Here is a 16176-nt window from a genome sequence, read left to right on the forward strand (position 1 = left end):
TTCTAAAATCAATGCCTTTCCTGTAATCTATTATTCAAAAGGATGCCATATGTCCTCTTTCATAATGTTTTTTCTGTTGAGGCTCCGGGACCCTCTTATAAAAAGGCCTAAGGATAAAGAAGTGTACTGGGTGTCCAATCAATGTTTTTTTCTATTTCCCGTGTCATATAAATGATCTCTGGGATTCTAAAATCAATGCCTTAACTGTAATCAATTGTTCACAAGGATGCCATATGTCCTCTTTCATGCTGTTGTTTCTGTTGAGGCTCCGGGAGCCTCTTATAAAAAGGCCTAAGGATAAAGAAGTGTGATGGGTGTCCAATCAATGTTTTTTTTTATTTCACAGTTGCAAAAAAATTATCTATGGCTTTCTAAAATCTATGCCTTACCTGTCATCTATTGTTCAAAAGGATGCCATATGTCCTCTTTCCTGCTGTTGTTTTTGTTGGGGGTCCGGAACACTTCTAAAAAGGCCGAAGGAGAACGACCTGTACTGTACTGGGTGTCCAATCATGTTTTTGCTTTCAATTTCACGGTTCATAATAAATATCGCCGTGTAACTAAAATCAATGCCATACCTGTACTCTGTTGTTCAAAAGGATGGCATATGTGGTGTTTCATTCTGTTGTGGTTGTTGAGGGTCATGGCCGTGGGACAGCATATGAAACGGCTGAAGAAGAACAACCTGTACAGCCTTGCTCCTCTTTTTAGGCAGGCCAGCTCTTTGCATACATGCCCACAGACTCTGTAACGCATGCCTCTTTTAGGGAGAGGTGCAGCCATAATGCAGGGTCAGAACCTCTGCCTGCAACTGTTATACTCAATTTTGCGAAAGGAAGTAACCTTACCATGGTTCCCTGCACGCACGTATTGTTGTTATATTTTGGTGAGGGTAATCATGATGGCCATGTAGACCACCACCGAGAGTCCTGGAAGTAACAGGGATGAGATGAAAGTGCTAAGAATAGTACAACTTGAAACAACAGAGTTAGCCATTGGTGTTAGTGCAAGACCCCTTGGCTTTTTTTTTGCTTTGGGTGCGGCTAATCATGCAGGCCATATAGAGCTGCCACCATTCGGTGTTGTATCAGGTATTAAACTAATAAGAACAGTACTACCAAAATACAGCCAATGAAGGGCCTTATGAAGATTGAGCCAAGGTTGGATTGTAGTATTTGGTTAGGCTAATCATGATGGCCATGTAGACCACCACCGAGAGTCCTGGAAGTAACAGGGATGATGAGATGAAAGTGCTAAGAATAGTACTAATTGAAACAACCGAGTTAGCCATGGGTGTTAATAGAACACCGCTCGGATTTATTTTTGTTTTGGGTGCGGCTAATCATGCAGGCCATATAGAGCTGCCACCATTCAGTGTTGTATCAGCTATAAAAATAATAAGAACTGTACTATCAAAATACAGCCAATGAAGGGCCTATGAAGACTGAGCAAAGGTTGGATTGTAGTATTTTGTTCGGCTAATCATGATGGCCATGTAGACCACCCGTAACAGGGATGAAAGTGCTAAGAATAGTACTAATTGAAACAACCGAGTTAGCCATGGGTGTTAGTCTAAGACCTCTCGGCTTTTTTTTGGGTTTGGGTGCAGCTAATCATGAAGGCCAGATAGACCTGCCACCATTTGGTGTTGTAACAGGTATTAAACTGCAAAGAACAGTACTACTTAACACAACCTACTTACCATGGGTCCCAGAGCATATGTTTGGTTATTATATTTTGTAAGGGCAATCATGCAGGCCATATAGACCTCCACCGATAGGGTGAGTATGAGTAACAGCTATTAAAATGCTAAGGACATTACTAATTAACACAACATAGTTACCATGGGTCGTAGACCAAGAGCAGATGTCTAATTATTATATTTTGTATGGGTAATCATGCAGGCCGTATAGACCTCACCAAATAGGGGGAGTTACAGAGATTAAAGTGCTAAGAATGGTAGTACTTAAAACACAACCTAGTTAAAATGGGTACCAGACCGCATGTCTTATTATTATATTTTTTCAGGGTAATCAGGCAGGCCATATAGACCACCCCCGATAGGGGGTGTAACAGGGTTTAAAGTGCTAAGAAAAGTACTAATTAACACAAGCTTGTTATCATGGGTCCAACACCGTGTTTCTTGATGTTATACTTTGTCAGGGTACTCATGCAGGCCTATATATTGATAGGGGGAGTAACAGGGATTACAGTTATAAGAATAGTACTACTTAAACACAACCTAATTACCATGGGTCCAAGACCAGATGTTTTATTATTATACTTTGTCTGGCTAATCATGCAGGCCATATAGAGCTCCAACAAAAGGGGGGGGGGTAAGAGGGAAAAGTTTTACTTAACACAACAAAATTACCATGGGTCCCAGACCGTGTCTCTTGTTGTTATACTTTGTCACGGTAATCATAACCGCCATATAGACCTCCACCAATAGGGGGAGTTACAGGGCTGAAAGTGCGAAGAATAGTACTACTTAACACAACCTAGTTGGGTCCAAGATCGCATGTTTAAAGGGACAGTCTAGTCAAAATTAAACTTTCATGATTCAGATAGGGCATGCAATTTTAAACAACTTCTATTATCTAATTTGCTCAATTCTTTAGATATCCTTTGTTGAAGAAATAGCAATGCACATGTGTGAGCCAATCACACAAGGCCTCTATGTGCAGCAACCAATCAGCAGCTACTGAGCATATCTAGATATGCTTTTCAGCAAGTGATATCAAGAGAATGAAGCAAATTAGATAATAGAAGTAAATTAGAAAGTTGTTTAAAATGACATGCTCTTTCTAAATCACGAAATAAAAAAATTGGGTTTCATGTCCCTTTAATTATTAGACTTTATCAGGGTAATTATATATCGGACAAATCTATCTATTTCTCTTCTATCGATTCTATCTAACTATCAATCTATGTATATCTATCCTATCTATCAATCTATCTTCTGTCCGGGATGTTTTGAGACAGCCACTTGTGTTTCTGACAAATTTGAAGTAGGAGGACAGAACAATCATCTTCTTCCATCTCCCGGTTCCACAAATGAAGGCCATATAGACCTCATCTGATAGGGGGAGTAACAGGTTGTAGTAAAATGTTAAGAATATTACTACTTAACACACCACGGGTCACAGACCACATGTCTTATTGTTATACTCTGTCAGGGAAATTATATATATTTCAAATCCATTTATTTATATATCAAATCGATCGAACTGTCAAACGTATCGATCAAATGTAGATTGCATCTATTGATCAATGTAATTCGTATCTATAAAATGTATATTACATATTTTGGTTGATGTCATTCGTATCTATAAAATGTATATTGCATCTTTGATTCGATAACATTCGTATCTATCAAATGTATATTGCATCTATTGATCGATGTAATTTGTATCGATCGAATGTATATTGCATCTATTGAGCTATGTACAGTGTATCGATCATATGTATATTGCATCGATTGAGCTATGTTATCTATGTATCTATCTATCAAATCTATCTATCTCGTGGTTGTGCAAGTGGACTGTTTGCGGTTGATTGCGGTGCGTAACACTTGGAGTTTGCTCTGTCACTGTGATGCAGCCGTAACCCTTACACTACCTGATAGATACAACATCATAACTGATGTTTTAAAGCACGTTATTGCAAACAATTTGGGAATGTTAGTTGATTTAGGCCCATTATGGGTTAAAAGCAGACTCTGCATAAACTATGTAATTTTCCATGGGAGTTTTGCCAAGGATCCCCCTCCAGCATGCCACAGTCCAGGTGTTAGTAACCTTGAAACAACTTTTCCATCACTATTGTGGCCAGAAAGAGTCCTTGTAGGTTTTAAAGTTCGCCTGCCTATTGAATTCAATGGCGGTTCGCGGGTTCACGAACAATACCGGAAGTTCGAGTCCACCGACATCACTACTACTTAGGATATATAGCAACCATGGACCTGTAATCCTAGCTCAAGTGATGTTAATACTCCATACCGAATGCATTTTTGAGCTTGACTTGCCATCTAGTCCCTACTTTTTCATTTTCATGTTGCTTGAGCAATACTGATAAATTTTATACTCTGCAGCTAAAATAACACATTTAGGGAAATGTATTTTACAATACACTGTCCCTTTAATATAACTGTTTGTTGTCCACATTTGCACTTGGATAGAATGTTAACCCTCAGAGAGCCCTGTAATCCCAGTTACTGATAGATGATAATGTCAGAGATTTACTGCTCTTGTCTGTGTACAGAAAACCAATAGGCAGAAGCAGCTACTATATCCACAGCTCCAGGTTTCATCCTAACACATCTATAATCTATAGCCAATATACCAGGTAGCATTCATTTGCCCTGACAGTGAGGACTGGGATTAACATCTCACTACACTGTCTGTATCATTCAGACAGGAGAATACATAAATAATAAATTGTGTCCTGAAATCATCATGTGAAGAACAACTATAATAAAGAGAGAAGAAAAATCCAGCACTTGTTCCACCAGTGACCAGTAGTCAAATAGACAATACATGTTCTAGAGGAGATATAGAAATGATAAAATACCTACAACCATTACTCTCAGAGGAGCTAACACTAATGTACGTTTTCCCCCCACGCCCTCCCTGGCATTCACCCAAATCTGAAACAGAAACTGGTCTGGGGAAAACCCTTCCTTGCATAGAAGAATATTTAGAATGGCATCAAGTGCTGAAACAAATTCTCTGCAAAGGGTATTAACATATCTGTGAGAAAAGCGCAGCCAGCCAAAACAAACCATAAATTACGTCACACGCATGCATCTGCTCTCAAGGTGTACATGATACTATGTACTGCCTATGACATGAGCAGTTGTACTGGGGAAGCAGTCAAACCCGCATCACAGATGATCCTACACAGATATTCTATCAGAATTTACAATGGAACCAAAAACAGTGCTCCAGTAAGACACCATATCACAGTTAACCAGAGCTCTGAAGTCGCGGTAATCATTCTAGCGTATAGGGCCAGATTACGAAATGGCATGCTATTGTTTGCACGCAAATGATATAGGGTTTTCATGACTGTTTGCATGTAAGATACATTACGCTCATATTACAAGTTGAAAGTAAATCCGAACATGTGAGTGCACTCATGATTTACGCTACCTCAGAGCTCTGCTTAACGGTTACACAAGTCAAAGAGATTGACAAAACACATCAAAATGACATTTAAAAGTACAGTTACACTCATAACACTGTCTAATAAAAATGATTAAAAAAAATATTGCACAAAAAAGTTATAAAGGCTCAAAGATATGAGGTCTCAGGTGTTAAAAAACAGGCAGGCAAAGGGCCTTAACATAGAGATACATACATATATATGTCTACAGATGTATAAATGTAAATATATATATATATACAGTACGTGTGTGTGTACATATGTATAAACACATAAATACATATGTGCACATATATATAATTATATATATATATATATATATATATATATATATATATATGCACTGGAGTCCTTTGCAGTCAAGTAGATAAAAACATGTAAAATCATATGTATGCATTATTCATATTTCACATTCCAATGTTCTACAAACAGCAGAATATGTTTTATGTATCATTAAATAGATAAAGATAATAATATATATATCTACACCTATATATAATCATTTGTGTGTATATATATATATATATATATATATATATATATATATATATATATATATATATATATATACAGTATATATATATATGTATGTATAAATATGTATTTGTGCAAAAAACCATCAGAGATATATTTAACTATATATTTAAGAATAAATAGAATATATTTTTCTATGTGCAGAACATTGGATTATGAAATATGCAATATTATCTTTTTATGTTATGCTTTTAACTAACCATGAACCGTTTATGCGCGACTTGTGGCTGTTGTTGTTTTTTCAACTTTTTCAGCACCATTGAAGTCTATGGGGGAATGCGATGTTGCATTCATGACTTCTCAAAGTCTCTTTGTTACCACAACTGTGCAAACTTGAGAGCGTAAACATTTTACTTTTAACTCGTAATACAAGCGTGAATCTCTGAGTGCAAAAAACATACTTATATCAGTTGCCCATAGTTGTCACAACAAACCTCTGAAGATTCAGCATTCATGATTACAAGACAGCTTATGTTAACTTTGTCTATAATGAATGTAACATTTGAATATTAACATTTGAAAGTTTACCCTTGCTAATTATGGATATCAATTAACGTTTCAATAAAATAAGGTTGAATATCTGACATCTGTTCTATCTAAACATATGACTGAATAATACAGACGTCAATTCCTACTTCCAGCATGTTCTGTTGTATCTGTAACAGCTTCTTCAGGTTCATGTTTCACTTTTTATATAGAAAAAAGGGTAAGAAAGTGTCAAGTGATACTGTCCGGTTCCTACATAAATCCCAGGCTGTTGTAACTGCAACAGCTTCTTCAGGGTAAATACTAAATAGCATAGCTAGCGTATCGCTTTGTTTATAGAAAAATGGGTAAGAAAGTGTCAAGTGATGCTGTCCTGTTCCTAGATAAATCACAGGCTGTTGTAACTGCAACAGCTTCTTCAGGGTAAATACTAAATAGCATAGCTAGCGTATCACTTTGTTTATAGAAAAATGGGTAAGAAAGTGTCAAGTGATGCTGTCCGGTTCCTAGATAAATCACAGGCTGTTGTAACTGCAACAGCTTCTTCAGAGTAAATACTAAATAGCATAGCTAGCGTATCACTTTGTTTATAGAAAAATGGGTAAGAAAGTGTCAAGTGATGCTGTCCAGTTCCTAGATAAATCACAGGGTGTTGTAACTGCAACAGCTTCTTCAGGGTAAATAGCATGGCTAGTGAATTCCTTCTGTAAAAAAATGGAGAAAAAAGAACAAACTGAAGCTGTCTGGTTTCCAGTTCGAACACGTCCTGTTGTATCTGTAACAGCTTCTTTAGGATACATAGTATGGCTAGTCTATTGCTTCCTTTATAGATAACTGGACACAAACATGTCAAATAATGCTTCCGGTCCCTAGATCCAAGATGTAACAATTTCCTTATAGCATGGCTAGTGTATTGCTTCTATTATAGGGAAATAGACTATAAAGCACCAAATGATACTGGGGGATATTTATCAAAGGTCTGGCGGACCTGATCCGATACTGCGGATCAGGTCCGCCAGACCTCGCTGAATGCGGAAAGCAATACGCTCTCCGTATTCAGCATTGCACCAGCAGCTCTTGTGAGCTGCTGGTGCAACTCCGCCCCCTGCAGATTTGCAGCCAATCGGCCGCCATCAGGGAGGTGTCAATCAACCAGATCATACTCGATCGGGTTGAATTGCAGCGATGTCTGTCCGCCTGTTTAGAGCAGGTGGACTGGGTTATGGAGCAGCGGTCTTTAGACACACAGGGCCTCAAGCTCCATCCAGGGCTTGATAGATAGGCCCCACTGACTTAATATAATAACAGAACAAGCGCCATCTAAAAGGTTCTATATAAATAAAACAATATTAATTGCACAAATAATAAGATACCTAGCAGCCTCCTTGCTACTTAGCTAACACAACTTTATCGCTCTTCCACATTCTTGCAGATCCCTTGACATTGTTGATCACCCACAGATTTTGAGTATTTTTGCTCTGTTCAGCAATATGACCAGCCTTCCCATGCTCCTCCTCCTGTGCATCTAATTACTTGTTTAGCATCTTCCCCACTACTGACATCTTATCTGTTAATCCATTGTCAGTGTCCACCAATGTGACCTTCTGTTCTTTTTAATACAGCTGTTACTGTGATGTTTCCAAAGAAAAATATATATCCATTTCATAAAGCTGTCAAAACATAAAATGCTCAAATTATTTAGTGTCATGAAAATATAAGTAACACAGAAACATTTATCAGAGAATCTGGATTTTCAATGTTTCTTCATATCTATAGAATCAAACATTTTTAAGCCAACTATTACTGTATATATATTAAACAATGTCCCAAACAGATAAGTGCCCTCCTTACCCTCTTATGGCTAGATTACAAGTGGCGCTCTAAAGTTAGTATGAGTTGCGATAAGCAATATCGTGGTCGCATTAACTAGCGAGTATATTACAAGTTGAAAGTAAACGGTTACGCTCAAGCTCAAAATAAATTTGCGGTGAACAGATTAACTCACCTAAAGACCTAGCGTAAAGTGTATAGGTTAAAAAAAAGTTGCCCTAAGCACAACATAAATACGTTAATTTAAAATATTATACTCATATATACACTTTTTGACCAAAATTATTTTATATAAGTATTAAAAAATTATAAGGGTTAAAAGGTATTTGGTATATGACAAGATATTTGACTGGAAAGGGCTATAATGTATATGCATATATTTAAATATGTGTATATATATATATATATATATATATATATTTATTTATATATATATATGTCTGTGTGTGTATACATATATACACACATAAACACACACACACACATATATATATATATATATATATATATATATATGTATACATATATACACACATAAACACACACACACACACACACACACACACACACACATATATATATATATATATATATATATATATACACTTTGGATACCTTGAAACATGACATATTTTTATTCAATGGTTATATTTATTAATATGTTTTACTGTGTTTTTACTGTAAATGTTATACATTCCACTGTTCTTCACTTAGAAGAAAATGTCCTTTGTATTTCTAAATAGATATGAAGAAGTTAATAGGGTCGTAATATCTGAAATCCTAAAGTTAGCATGCACCAGGTTTTCCTCTCGCACTAACTTTTTACTTTCAACTTGTAATACGCACATATATTTGCAATACTGCACTTTTTGGAAAATCAGTATCTCAGGACAAACTGTGGAATAAGAAAAATGTGATTGAGAAGTCTGACCGATTATTTAAATCTCGTCAGCACGAAAAGCCCATACTAAACTATTTATTAAAGTGGTTAAACCTGGAAGTTCCAGCAAGTGGTGAGGTTACCGTCATAGTGATGCTCATAGGAGTGTGTAATCTTGCAAAAGTGACAAGGTGAAGTTAACACTAAGGGGTCCATTTACTGTATTAATGTGCGGACGGACATGATCCGATATAGCGGATCATGTCCGCCGCACATCGATAAACGCTGTCAGTATTTATCATTGCACCAGAAGTTCTTGTGAACTGCTGGTGCAATGCCGCCCCCTGCAGATTTGGGGCCAATCAGCCACTAGCAGGGGGCGTCAATCAGCCTGATTGTATTCGATCGGGCGGATTGCAGTTCGCCACCTCAGAGGTGGCGGACGAGTTAAGGAGCAGCGGTCTTAGGACCGCTGCTTCTTAACTTCCGCTTCAGCTCGAACTGAAGCGGAGTGGATCTGAGGAAGCATCCGCTGCTTCATAAATAGACCCCTATGAGCAACATTTTTTTAAGCGTATACAAAACAAGTTGTGTTTTCAGTGTACTTTACCTTGCATCTGTTTATTGTTTTGCAGATGTCTTTATTCCTTCCATTTAATAAATTTGTCAGCGTACAGTCAGCAAGCAAAACCAAGACTTGCAAAAGAGAATACAATGACAACTGTGAGAAAACTTCACACACACCACAGTTCAACCGACTCTCCAAGGCTCATTTTAAGATATATGAAACCTTTTAAATATTGACTTAGTTACAATTATTGTTTACATTAAATACAATTTTTCCCAATAAAAGTTAAAAAAGAATTACAGGTTAATGTAAAGTAAAATTTTGCTGTGGGGTTTAAAACTAATTTGGATGTATACAATTAATAAAGGGTTTATCCATAATTCACTTACGATATTTAAAGAGATACTAAACCCACATTTCTTTTTTAATGATTCAGATATATCAGCAATTTTAAGCAACTTTCTAATTTACTCCTATTATCAATTTTTCTTTGTTCTCATCTATCTCTATTTAAAAAGCAGGAGTATAAAGGTTAAGAGCTGGCCCATTTTTGGTTCAGAACCTGGGTTACACTGGCTTATTGGTGGCTACAGCGGATCATGTCTGCTGCATACGCTCTCGGCATTTATCATTGCACAAGCATTTCTAGTGAAATGCTTGTGTAATGCTGCTACCTGCACATTCACGGCCAATCGTCCACTAGCAGGGGTGTTAATCAACGCAAATGTATTTGATCGGGCTGATTGCTGTTCGCCGCGTCAGAGGTGACGGACAAGTTAAGGCTTGCGTGGAATTAGAAGCATTCGGGCCTTGATAAATCGTCCCCATAGTGTTATTCTTTATATAGGTAACAATTAATGTTGTGACAAGTATGGGTCATACATGATGAGGGGGTTGAGGGCCCCCACAAATGCTAAGTTTGGCCCTGCATACTGTAGCTATCAAGGTAAACTTTTCCTTTAGAAAATCCTGTGAAGGACCTCATAGCTCTAGAGAATCTCACATGAGCTGTGACCTTTACAAATTCGGGCCCTAAGTGCTATAGCTCTATAGACCCAATAGGGCCAGTCGCCAGCCAAGCAATATATTACAGAGCTACTTGGTGTCCCTGTCATTGCATCTGGCATCCTGGTCCCCAGCCTTCTCTGGAAGAATTCAGTATTTTACTGTGTGACAACCTCCAGCATTAATCTGTGACATCTTTAGTGACTGTATATGTTATAAGATTCTAGCAGATCTACATATTTCAGTCTTTCATTCTCTCCTGTATATAAAACAGCTGCTAGTGCACTTTGCTTTATGAAACGTTAATCAAACACATTTTGACAGATAAAGAATAAACACTGCTGGGACTTTATTATAAACAATGGAAAATACAGTGTTGTCTGATATTCCCATTTATGCATAATGTAGCAGAATGAAAGTGAAATGCAGCAAATGGAAATCTGCTATACACCAGAGAGTTACACAAATGCACATTAAAGACACTTTGTAGCAAAAGGTGCAACCCTTGTTTGTAAAGTGATTATCTATAGACAGCACTGAGCATGTGGAAAATCATTACTTAAAGCCAACACCAGGTATTTTACTGCAGCAGTAGCAGATTTTATTTCACTATAACAACAGGCTATGAAAGCTGTGACATAATACTACAAGTGGGACATTAATTATCTCCCTACAGAGTTCTTGATTACAAGTGGAGCGCACAAAACATTAGCACTAACATTGCTCAAGTTAAATCAACAATATACAAGCTGAAAGTAAAATGTTATCACTTGGGAGAAAGACTCAGGCTCGCTAGCAACCGCACTAACCCCCTGTCCCCATAGACTTCTATGGAGCTCGCTTTAAACGCCTGTTCTGTTTGTTCTCATCCCAGAGTGTATTCTGGCTTATGTCTCTTGCCTAATCCTCACCTGTACCTTGAATTGTGGACTGAGAAACTTGTTGCTGATATCTGGAACGGTAATTTTGGTTGGTATTTGATATCAGGGTACTGGAACAGGTCTTGTTTGCTGATTATTCTTCTGTATGTTCCCTAACTGCTGACATGTGGTTCTGTTTTCCTGGTGATAAACTTGGACTGTGCCTGAAGCACAACTCCCGCAGCACATCTCCAGCAGCACAACTCCAGCAGCACATCTCCAGCAGCACATCTCCCGCAGCACATCTCCCGCAGAACATCTCCAACTGTACATATCCAGCAGCACATCACTCGCAGCACATCTCCAGCAGCACATCTCCCGCAGCACATCTCCCGCAGAACATCTCCAACTGTACATATCCCGCAGCACATCACTCGCAGCACATCTCCAGCAGTACATCTCCAGCAGCACATCTCCCGCAGCACATCTCCAGCAGTACATCTCCCACAGCACATATCCAACTGTACATATCCTGCAGCACATCAACCGCAGCACATCTCCAGCAGCACATCTCCAGCAGCACATCTCCAGCAGCACATCTCCCGCAGCACATCTCCAGCAGTACATCTCCCACAGCACATCTCCCACAGCACATATCCAACTGTACATATCCTGCAGCACATCAACCGCAGCACATCTCCAGCAGCACATCTCCCGCAGCAGATCTCCAGGAGCACATCTCCAGCAGCACATCTCCTACAGCACATCTCCAGCAGCACATCTCCCGCAGCCGTCGGCCAGGATGGATGTTCTGCATCGGCGGGATGAAGATGGAGCCGGAAGAAAGAAGATTGAAGATGCCGCTTGATAGAAGACTTCAGCCGGATGATGGACCTCTTCAGCCCACGCTTGGATCAAGACTTCAGCCGGATGATGGACCTCTTCAGCCCCCGCTTGGGCTTGGATGAAGACATCGCCCGGATTGGATGAAGACTTCGGACCCTCTTCTGGACGGATCGGTGATACCCGGCGTGGTGAAGACAAGGTAGGGAGATCTTCAGGGGCTTAGTGTTAGGTTTATTTAAGGGGGGTTTGGGTTAGATTAGGGGTATGTGGGTGGTGGGTTGTAATGTTGGGGGGGGTATTGTATGTTTTTTTTTACAGGCAAAAGAGCAGAATTCTTTGGGGCATGTCCCGCAAAAGGCCCTTTTAAGGGCTGGTAAGGTAAAAGAGCTTTTCAATTTTTATTTTAGACTAGGGTAGGGCATTTTTTTTATTTTAGGGGGCTTTGTTATTTTATTAGGGGGCTTAGAGTAGGTGTAATTAGCTTAAAATTGTTGTAATATTTTTATAATGTTTGTAAATTATTTTTTTATTTTTTGTAACTTAGTTTATTTGATTGTATTTATTTGTAGGTATTTGTATGTAATTAATTTATTGATATTGTAGTGTTAGGTTTAATTGTAGATAATTGTAGGTAGTTTATTAAATTTATTTATTGATAGTGTAGTGTTAGGTTTAATTGTAACTTAGGTTAGGATTTATTTTACAGGTAATTTTGTAATTATTTTAACTAGGTAGCTATTAAATAGTTATTAACTATTTAATAGCTATTGTACCTGGTTAAAATAAATACAAAGTTGCCTGTAAATTATAATTATATTGTAGCTATATTAGGGTTTATTTTACAGGTAAGTATTTAGCTTTAAATAGGAATAATTTATTTAATAAGAAATAATTTATTTCTTTAGATAAAAATCATATTTAATTTAGGGGGGTGTTAGGGTTAGACTTAGCTTTAGGGGTTAATACATTTATTAAAGTAGCGGCGAGGTCCGGTCGGCAGATTAGGGGTTAATACTTGAAGTTAGGTGTCGGTGATGTTAGGGAGGGCAGATTAGGGGTTAATACTATTTATTATAGGGTTTTTGAGGCGGGAGTGAGGCGGATTAGGGGTTAATAACTTTATTATAGTCGCGGTGAGGTCCGGTCGGCAGATTAGGGGTTAATAATTGTAGGTAGGTGGCGGCGACGTTGGGGGCAGCAGATTAGGGGTTAATAAATATAATATAGGGGTCGGCGGTGTTAGGGGCAGCAGATTAGGGGTACATAGGGATAATGTAGGTTGCGGCGGTGTGCGGTCAGCAGATTAGGGGTTAAAAAAATGTATTAGAGTGGCGGCGATGTGGGGGGGCCTCGTTTATGGGTGCATAGGTAGTTTATGGGTGTTAGTGTACTTTAGAGCACAGTAGTTAAGAGCTTTATAAACCGGCGTTAGCCCATAAAGCTCTTAACTCCTGGCTTTTCTCTGCAGCTGGAGTCTTGTCTTTAGAGTTCTAACGCTCAGGAGTTAAGAGCTTTATGAACCGGCGTTAGCCCATAAAGCTCTTAACTCCTGGCTTTTCTCTGCAGATGGAGTCTTGTCGTTAGAGTTCTAACGCTCACTTCAGCCAAGACTCTAAATACCGGCGTTAGAAAGATCCCATTGAAAAGATAGGATACGCAAATGGCGTAGGGGGATCTGTGATATGGAAAAGTCGCGGCTGCAAAGTGATCATTAGACCTTTACCTACATGACTCTAAATAGCAGCGGTAGCCCAGAACCAGCGTTAGGAGCCCCTAACGCTGGTTTTGACGGCTAATGCAGAACTCTAAATCTAGGCGTATGCCTTTTCACAGAGAAAAATATCCTGTAGCATATCAGTCTGATCCTGCCCAATGACAGTCCAGCACCAAAATACCAGGCAATTCTTCTCTGAACAAGACAAACAACAAACCCCAGACATACGTTTCGGCCTCTCTTGGGCCTGCTGGACTGTCATTGGGCAGGATCAGACTGATATGCTACAGGATATTTTTTCTCTGTGAAAAGGCATAGTGTGCAAAAAGAGACTGCACCCTGAGTGGCACTGGCCTTGTGGACAAGCACAGAAGTTTTTCTAGCTATTGTTCTGTCTCAGTGAGTGCGTCTCTCTATTTTCTTGTCAGCATGGTGAGACATATCACACCGAATCTTGCTTGGCCAGCCCTCACTGAACTCTCTAACAAAAGGTCCCAGCAAGTGCTGAGCGTGCGCCATAGAAGTCCATTACGTGTGGGATTTAGTGTGGCAGCACTATTCAACCTCAAGATGTTAGGCTTTCACTCGAGCACTAACATTTCACTTCACACTTGTAACATTGAAGTAGAAATAGTAGCAATATGGATTTCACACTAGTGATGTTAGTGCACCGTATTACTAACATTTTTAGACTCCACTTCTAATCTAGACCACTGTCTTAATTTTAATATAACATTTTTGTGATGACTTTGTGATGACTATTATTATATTATATTTAGTACCAACTCAACGTTCAATCTGAGAGTAATGGTGCTTTTTTTGTCTTTGCAAATATCCAACAAATTTATCTCAGCCCTGGACATGACCCACCAGGCTGCTGAAGCCAAGACATAGTTGATTAGTAATTACCTTGATATTATTGGGAGACAGATGATGGGCACGAGTATTGTGCAGAGTAGGAAATCTCAAACAATCCAATGACCCTACATAGGTAATCAGCTGAGACCTTAAAGAATCCAAAAACCAAGTAGCAAACAGAAAACAGCCCTGGGTTAAACACAGGCAGATAGAAATAGGAGGTCATCAAGGCTGTTTTAGGGCACTCTGATAGATCCAAGAATGAAATAACACCAGCCCAACTTACCGTTTATCAGCACAATGCATTGTTTGTTTGCAAAACTACATCTGTAAATGGTTACGGAACATGATACTATTTAAATATTGAGTATCCTCGACAATGATCAACAACAGATACATGTGATTACATCTACCCAATCACATATTGTTTCACAACACTTAGGTTGACCTGCAAATCACCTGGTCACATGATAGCGACAATTATGACATCATACACCTTAGCTTTTGACATAGAGATTTTTGTACACACACACTCAGAGTAATCTATTAAATGACCTTTAAAATTATTTTGTAAATTTGTTGTAGTGTCCTTGGATATATTTATACGTGGTTATCTCTTTCCTTGAAGGCGTTTTTTAAAGTAAACAAACTCAGTGCATCTAGATTCTCTCCCAGTTCAAATGCACTTTTTCCTTTTGACTTATTCTTTGAGATATTTTCACATAAAACTTCATCATACTTACAAACCACATTTAAAACGACATCTTATGTCTAAAAATCATATTTCCTCAAATCTATTATTTTCTTGCATAATGTATTTTCTACTAAAGGGCAATGGGCTAGGCTTCCTATCAGTCTCTGTAAAATATCCAGGGGCCTATTTATCAAGCCCCGTATGCTGCCTTATGCTGCTGTTTCTGCATGAACCTTCAGGCTCACCAGAAACAGGAGTTAAGAAGCAGAGGTCTTAAGACCGCTACTCCATAACTCGTCCGCCACCTCTGAGGCGGCGGACAGATATCCGCCCGATCGCATAAGATCAGGTTGATTGATACCCCCTGCTAGCGGCCGATTGGATGCGAATCTGCAGGGGGCGGAATTGCACAAGCATTTCTAGTGAAAAGCTTGTGCAATCATAAATGCCTACAGCGTATGCTTTCTGCATTTATCGATGTGTGGCGGACATGATCGCTATAGCAGATCATGTACGTCCGCACATTAATAAATCGCCCCCCCCCCAGTCTCTTCAGTTCTATGCAGGTTTTTGCTCTAGCACTAAAAACTAAATTTATGCTTACCTGATAAATTACTTTCTTTTACGATATGACGAGTCCACGGATTTCATCCTTACTTGTGGGATATTAACCTCCTGCTAACAGGAAGTGGCAAAGAGCACCACAGCAGAACTGTATATATAGCCCCTCCCCTT

At 38.8% G+C, this 16176-nt stretch overlaps 1 protein-coding gene across 1 annotated transcript; it reads left to right on the plus strand.

The window, feature by feature from the left end:
• The first annotated feature begins 11514 nt into the window (after positions 1-11514).
• On the plus strand, positions 11515-14546 carry LOC128636291 (putative protein TPRXL). The gene is made up of 2 exons (XM_053689325.1): positions 11515-12137; positions 14318-14546. Exons 1-2 carry the CDS (start codon positions 11515-11517, stop codon positions 14544-14546), a joined length of 852 nt encoding a protein of 283 aa, XP_053545300.1.
• Positions 14547-16176: the final 1630 nt, after the last annotated feature.

This window comes from Bombina bombina, chromosome 7, assembly GCF_027579735.1.
Source record: "Bombina bombina isolate aBomBom1 chromosome 7, aBomBom1.pri, whole genome shotgun sequence".
NCBI classification, from domain to species: Eukaryota; Metazoa; Chordata; class Amphibia; order Anura; family Bombinatoridae; genus Bombina; species Bombina bombina.

Coding starts and splice junctions, on each gene's coding strand:
- LOC128636291 (XM_053689325.1), top strand. CDS start 11,515: ATGTGGTTCTGTTTTCCTGGTGATAAACTTGGACTGTGCCTGAAGCAC. Junction 12,138..14,317: donor AGCCGTCGGCCAGGATGGAT/GTTCTGCATCGG, acceptor TTTTCTTGTCAG/CATGGTGAGACATATCACAC.